The following is a 7556-nucleotide window of genomic DNA, read 5'->3' on the forward strand; positions in this document are numbered from 1 at the left end:
TGAACTTTTCTTAATTCGAAATCTTGAAATTCCCTGACGTTCCCTAACCTTCAATAATTTTATTTTTTCCTGGCCATTTTCTGACCTGTGGCAACCCTGTTATATCGTGCAGTAACTCTAAATCATGGACATAGCAGAGATAAGAACGGGATAGGAACAAGCAAAAAGATAAAATAACACGTTATTTTCACCCTGCTCTATTTTATTATTTTACACTTTTACAAGGTTGTCTCACAACTGCAAGTAATTATTTTGTGGGATAGCACAATTTAGTGAACAAATTCTGACCGTTACTCAACTGCACAAGAGCTGTCATAATCTGTCTAGCCCTATTTTCCTTAAAAATATAAAACAGCAAAATCAGCTTGAAACCTACATATTACATTCTTGGCATGTTAAATTATGATTTGGCTTTCCAGGAATTAAATTTAAAACTTGGTAATAAGATCTGCCTTCTTAAAACGGGCAGTCGAAAGTTATTTTTTTAAGTAGGTTAAGCGTGAAACGTGTTTTCTTTTGACATTTTGCCTGTCGCTCTGTGTGCTCGGAGTATGCACTTTTCGAGAAAGAATTCTAAGTTAAAAAAGAAAATCCAGTTACGCCCCTCAAAACCATATGCCACCCACTCCAAGCATATATACGGACTCATTTCTTGACGTTTTATTACTGGATAGATCTGTTCCCGATTTTTCTTAGTTTGAATACTAAGTCAGGCCGACACCATAAAATTATCCGAGCCGTTTTCTACTGATAACCTAACATGATGTTCCAAGAACGCTGTCGTCACGACAAATCAATTATTTCAATTTAATTCCCGATAATTTCTTTGCTGCAATCATCCTTTAGAACTAACTACCAATTACTATATATATTGTAATTAATATAATAATTCGATTCGTTTTTGCATATTATGAGTAAATGATACGAATATGTGAACATATATATTAAGATACTCAAGTTTTCTAATATCCCGCTTCTATATAGTTTAAAGGTTTTGTATTACAGTATCCCACTAATAAATTTTTAAAGTTTGCTTTTTATTTTGCAGGGCGTGTGAAGCTAAGACTCCGAACTCGATTCCTTCAGGTAGTTTCGAAGAAGACTTCCACTTCATCAGGTTGAAAGGTCAGGCTACCCGCCAGGAATGACTGGGCGAAGGAGGATCCTGCACTGTAACCAGTTGGCGGGCTGTAGATGAATCCAAGGTTCGCCTGGGAATTATTGTTCGATGAGGCGTTGTCAGCAATGGAAATATCGAACCCTGCTCCGAATGTTGGTCCATAGCTAGAGCAGCTGTAGATGGAATAGCTTTTTAGATTACTATACAGTCCTGTTTGATCTAGTTTCAGTGGTTGCCAACCAGGCTTGTTAACCAAAGAGAACAGGAAGGCTTCTGAATCATACCACCACTGACAACCACCTGATCGGAAATAAACAATGGAAAAAATGTCAAAAATAAATGATGCTTAACGCTTTGAACTGCTTTACATCGAACGTATTACATAAGGTTAATTAGATTGGTGGGCAACATTTCGCCATAATTCGTAAATTTTGTACTGTATCTTGTTTCCTTGAAATTTGTCTTGAGGTTTGAATTGATGAGGTTAACCGTCCGATTAGCAGGCCAGGGAAATAATCCCGAAATTTTTGGTGGTGACGTGCGACCTACTTCTTAAAATATGTTTACCTTATTTAGGACCAAAACGTTATAAAAAGTCGATACATCATTCAGACCTCTAAAACTATTAAAAATGTCTGGTACATAAGCTCAGCTATCCAAGAAAGCATAATTTCAGTATTATCAACTGGAAGTTGATAAAGGTAAACTAGCTGCCCTAGCGAGCGTTAGTCGCTGGGAACTTTACTCCGACGCAACACGCGAAACGTCAGCTTTTCAATACTCGATACGGCGGTTTTTTTTTTTTAACTTTATTATATGGCTACAATAGTACGCGCGCTCTGATTGGCTGCTGAGCGGGCATTATTTTCTTGTAATGACCGGGCATTATGAAATTTTTTCTCGGCTCGACGGTTTTTTGAGTTCTGAGTAAAAGCTACTAGCGAGGGGGCAAAAACAACAAAAAATGCCGACAAAATATAACTATCTTTTCAATAACTGATAGAAAAATATAAGCATACCGATACTTCTTCAGTATGAGCGACGAAGAGAGGACCAAGAGAGCCACAGAGAGCGAGAGCGAGATTTACCTCCAGTGTTTTTTATTATACTCTTTTTTGAATAGTGCTTAAAGGCCATATAATAAATAACTTATTAACCTCGTCCGTTCGGTCATTACAGGGGAATCTCAGACCTCGACCTTGATGTATTGACCTCGCTGTCGCTCGGTCAATACATCAAGGCCTCGGTCTGAGATTCCCCTGTAATGACCTCACTCTCGGTTAATAAGTAGTATTTATTAACTTCTAGCTGATAATCATCTAATTGTTTTCCTTGACCGCCGATGCTGCACAACAGTTTTTTTAGGAACTAAGAACTTTCTTCTAATATAAATACACGTATCTGGTACCCAGAAACGGCAAGTTCTGTTTGCGTAAACATTTGAAGCGAGTTTCAATTTTCAAGTTATTAACGGCAACTAAAATTTTTTTAATACAAAAAGGCTTTATTACTCAATTCCAGAAAGTACAAAACATATTCTATTTCGGACCATCTTACATGCATGCCTTTCTTAGGTACCATACATCAGTGTTAGTTACGCTAATCTTTTTTTAGCAACTGAATTTGAGCCCTTTTGCTATCGCAATTTTTTCTACTCAGAGCAGCAGGATTAAAAAACTCTGGATTTTTTCAGATATAGTCAAAGTCTGATGTCAACGAATATTTTAGATCTTAAGCCTTAGACTGAAGGCAGTCTCTTTTCTTTTCTTCTTTGTGACGCTAATTACTCATTTGAAAAACTTATAACATTTCCACTCTTGCGGAGAATCTGGGGTATAAAGACCGACTTCACGCAGTCTAGTTCAGCCTTGATAATACTTGTAGAGTCAAGTTGTTTTCAAATCGGCAAATGGAATATGTTCGGGGACTCACACTTAAAAAATGACGGGATGTGAGTTAAAATAGTTTTTTTGAGGCTTGGCTCAATTTAGGTTCATTTTTACCCCTACTATTGTATTAATAAATGATTAAGTGACACTGGTCGGATATCAGGGTCTCATCCTTTAAGTCATGCTAAGTGCCATTTAGTGTCCTCTTCCCAACCCCCTCCCCCCCCCCCCCCCCCCCCACTACCCCAACTCTGCCTTCCCTGGCCGGAGTCGAACAGTCACTGACAAAAATATAACTTACAGATCATTTTAGAAAACTTTTTAAATTAAGGCTGAAGAAAGTTTTTATCCTGCTCAAATATAATTATCCATTTATCTAAAGGGCGACGTTACTCTTGTCTTAAAGATGCCCTTTCATAAAGCATGCTAAAGATTGAAGCCATTTCGTGTACCCATATTTGTTTTACCTTCTAGTATGCGCATGTATTAAAGCAATATAATTATGTCACTTACCACTAGTCCATGAGGCGCTGGTGTACCCCCCAAAGATGTACTTTCCGACTCGTACGATCGAAACAGTGGGGCCTTTACCATCACATTTGGTATGAAAAGTTGCTGCAGCCCAGCCATCCCGCGACGCACGCCAACAACGCTTCCACGGAGAGCTGCTTTGTACGACAGGCGCTAAAAATTTACCTAAAGCCTTCAGATAACCGCCGTCCCCGCTTAAGATTTCTGAATCCTCTAAACTAGCTGCTGCAGGTGCTGAAAAAGAAAGGTGGACATTGAACGCATTTTATAGAACCGTTAGATGTTAGACATTAGATGTTTTTGAACAAAGGTAAAGTTCTTCTGCCAAAGTGGAAGTTTGATGTACGGCTGTGTGTCATGCCCCAAATAAAGTAACACTTGATGTTTGAAAAAGCTTCTAATCCATTGCTCCTAATAACCACATCTATTTTGCCTATTTTGCTGTCCCACAAATAGAGTGGTTTCGGATTACCTCCCCTCCCCCCCCCCCCCCCCGTGCTAAAGTTCCATGAATGAAACTTGAAGGGTGCTTATTACGTCCAAAACGTTTTCCTTGAGACCAGTAAAAAGATACGACGAGGACATACGAACTTTCAAGCTAAAATCTTCCATCTTGTTCTGCATATCAGCGTATTACTTCAAAACAAAATACCCGACAATAGCAGGAAAGCTTTATCTTTTATTCAGCCTCACATCTGATATGTGGACCCTCTGTATAAAAACGGCCAATTATCGAAAACAAAAACAAAAGTTGTTTTTCAAGTAGCCAAAGTCAGATAGGAAAAAGAATTATTTTGTCGCCTTCTCCGTCGGCTTTCAGGATATTCAAACCATGCACCTTTTTTGCACAGGCGAATATGGAAAAATATATATGTCCCGGCGCGGGTGCTTGTAATTGAAACAACAAAGGCCCATGTGGCTTGAACAAACTTTATTGCAAAGTAAAGCTGTCAAGTGGCAAGAAACAAAAGGAGAAAAATACAATGCAAGAAACGACAGATCAAAAGTTACGCCTTTCCGGGCTGAAAAGGGCACCGCGTGGTCGAACAAACTAAACTGACTAAAGCGCATGCTCAAGGGTAATGACGCCAGTAATGACGTAAACTAGAATCGTCACGCAAACGTGACAGGCGTGACACAAGATAAGGCACACGGGTGCCGCGACAATATACATGTACCATGTCATTTCTTAGTGGCGTAGGCATGTCAGGTCTGAGTTGCGACTGAGATATATGGGTGTGTATATTTACCACTGCACTCTTCCAATGCTTTTATCTTTGCTTCCTGTTCTTGTATCTTTGCTTCCTGTTCTTGTATCTTTACTTCCTGATCTTTCATCTTTGTGTTCATTTCCGCCATGCTCTTTTCCGATAGCTTTACCTTTTGTTTCAGCTGCCCTCCCTTAGCCTGGACGGGTTTGCATTCTTCCGTCAGAATGAACATCAGCAGAAACGTCACAAGAACAATCTTCAGATGACTGGCCATTTCTGTGAAATATTAATAAAGAAATAAAAAAGTTAAATGCCCATTTCTACTGGGCGAGAGTGCATCACATGACGCGCCTTTAGGGTAGCAATAGCTTGAATTTTGGTCTGCCATGTGATGAAGGTGTTCTATCCTCTAGTTAATTATATATATACTGAAAAAAGTAATGTCAGAGTAAAAAGGTATAAACCATAAACGACACGATCATATAGAGTTACGAAAAGACAAAATGAGTGTGCGCATAATTAGTATTTTATATCATTTTTTTTTCTGTGGCTTTTGATGGTCATTATAAACAATAAAAAGAAGTTAGTAAATGCGGAGCACGGCTAAGAAATGTACACAGGACAACACAGGCGCAAAAATAAGATTTCTGGGTCGTCGAATATTTTCATGTCGTAAGCATTTCAGTCATGCGCTTGCGTTTTCGTTTTTTAGGAGACGATTTAAAAAATGAGTATAATGACTACAATGTTTTCGCTACCCTGACAAACTGCATTTTGATTTTCCTCCTACAAATTAGACTACGGACAACTCATTAGCTTATTGAATATGTAGTCGAATTAAGAGCTGTTTTTACAGGCCTTTGCTTCCTTGTGCTAAAGCGATAAAAGTCACAAACTTGTATCGATTTTCCAGTTTACTTAAACATCGACAAAACAAACAGCTTAAATAGAAAATAACATGCAAAACTATAATTTACGAACAAAATTATCAAAAATGACTTATGAACTCATTAAGTAAGGCCCCGTAAAGATAACCGGCAGAATATATACTAGTTATGCAACGCTTTCGAGTGGTATACTATGGAATATCCCACGAGTCACTTGTATTTTCTCGGTATACACACGAGCCTTTAGGCGAGTGTGTATGCCAAGAAAATACAAGTGACAAGTGGGATATTCCATAGTATACCACGAGAAAGTGTTGTGTAAGTATTTTATACCATGCCATAGAAAAGACGCTTACTAGATTTCGTCGAGAATACAGTCGCAGCGCACTATGGGAAGGTTGGGTTGAATACCGTCGAATATACAACGGCTTTCCTGTATTCTGATTGGCTGTATTTTCTATGGCATGGTATAAAAGACAATTCAAGGTAGCATCATTTTTAAAGGGCAGTAATGAAAAGATTTGAAAGATGACATCTTGAAACAAAATTACTGCTTCATACTCACCCAGGATGTTGCCTTGATCTTTAAAATAAAGGATGTTAATTTTTCAAAGTGGCTGCTTCAGTTTTAAAACGTCCCAAACCTGCAAAGAAAAAATATATGAACGATTAGATAAAAAAAAGGCACATACTGCAGTGAACATAACACAGAATAGAAACAAAAAAATGCAAAAGAGAACATACCTCGTCTCTGGTTCCCAAACACAAAGTGCTCTTCTGGCAATGAACACTGGCAATTAAATAGTAAGGACAAGGGTAAAGCTGGCAGGAAGTTCTTTCTATTGGTTACTGATGACCTCATGTGATGTTTATTGGTTGCCCTAAAATGTCGAGTTATGAATGGAGCTAATCGAACAGGTGAGAATCATCTCCAAGGAATTGACGTGACATGTCAAAAATATCTTACACAAGACTTTTGAAAGTAAACGCTGACGCAAAATACGTATAGAACTAAAGTAAAACGAGGAGAATAGTGGACCGTCATACGTGGATATCGATTTATATTTTGTATCATTGCATGCAGCTATAAAGGGGTAATGTGTAATTGAGCATGGCGGTTACCGAGCATTATTGTTTACTTAAAACGCTAGTGCACGTTTTCAAAAGCCGCGTTGCTCAGATATACCCTGTCATGCTCTCTGCTCAGACTTTGAATTCCGCTAAAAATTCTGCTCAGTAATAGTTGTTCCTCTGGCAATACTCCTTAAATTATTCTGCTCTCCATTCAGCTTAAATTGACCCAATAAATCTGCTTTTAGCGTTAACTCTGCGCAGAAATATTTCTTGTGCTGGACATTCAGCTTGGGGATAGCTGTTTTGCTTGACACGAGTTCCGCTCAGATCATGCATTATCTTTTCTGCTGTAAATTCTGCTCAGGTCATGTATGATCTTTCTGCTGTAAATTCTGCTCAGATCATGTATGATCTTTCTGCTGTGAATTCTGTTTAGATCATGTGTGATCTATTCTGCTGTAAATTCTCCTCAGGTCATGTATGATCGTTTCTGCTGTAAATTCTGCTCAGTTTGATTTATGATTTATTCCTTAGTAAAGTCTGCTCAGATTCATGTATGATCTTTTCTATTGTAAATTCTGCTCAGATCATGTATGAATTATTCTGCTTTAAATTCTGCTCAGATCATGTATGATCTACTCTGCTGTAAATTCTGCTGACATCATGTATGATCTATTCTGCTGTAAATTCTGTACAGATCATGTATGATCTATTCTGTTGTAAATTCTGCTCAGATCATGTATGATCTATTCTGCTGTAAATTCTGCTCATATCATGTATGATCTATTCTGCTGGAAATTTCTGCTCAGATCATGTATGATCTATTCTGCTGGAAATTCTGCTC

General features: G+C 38.2%; 1 protein-coding gene across 1 annotated transcript; it reads right to left on the reverse strand.

The window, feature by feature from the left end:
• Nucleotides 1–233: 233 nt before the first annotated feature.
• On the reverse strand, nt 234–5025 carry LOC144665101 (uncharacterized). The gene is made up of 3 exons (XM_078526276.1): nt 4791–5025; nt 3526–3774; nt 234–1420 (listed from the first exon to the last, which is right to left on the reverse strand). Exons 1-3 carry the CDS (start codon nt 5023–5025, stop codon nt 1083–1085), a joined length of 822 nt encoding a protein of 273 aa, XP_078382402.1. The 3' UTR covers nt 234–1082.
• Nucleotides 5026–7556: the final 2531 nt, after the last annotated feature.

The sequence above is a fragment of the Oculina patagonica genome, chromosome 9 (genome assembly GCF_052425735.1).
Source record: "Oculina patagonica isolate OP01 chromosome 9, crgOcupat, whole genome shotgun sequence".
In the NCBI taxonomy this organism is placed as follows: Eukaryota; Metazoa; Cnidaria; class Anthozoa; order Scleractinia; family Oculinidae; genus Oculina; species Oculina patagonica.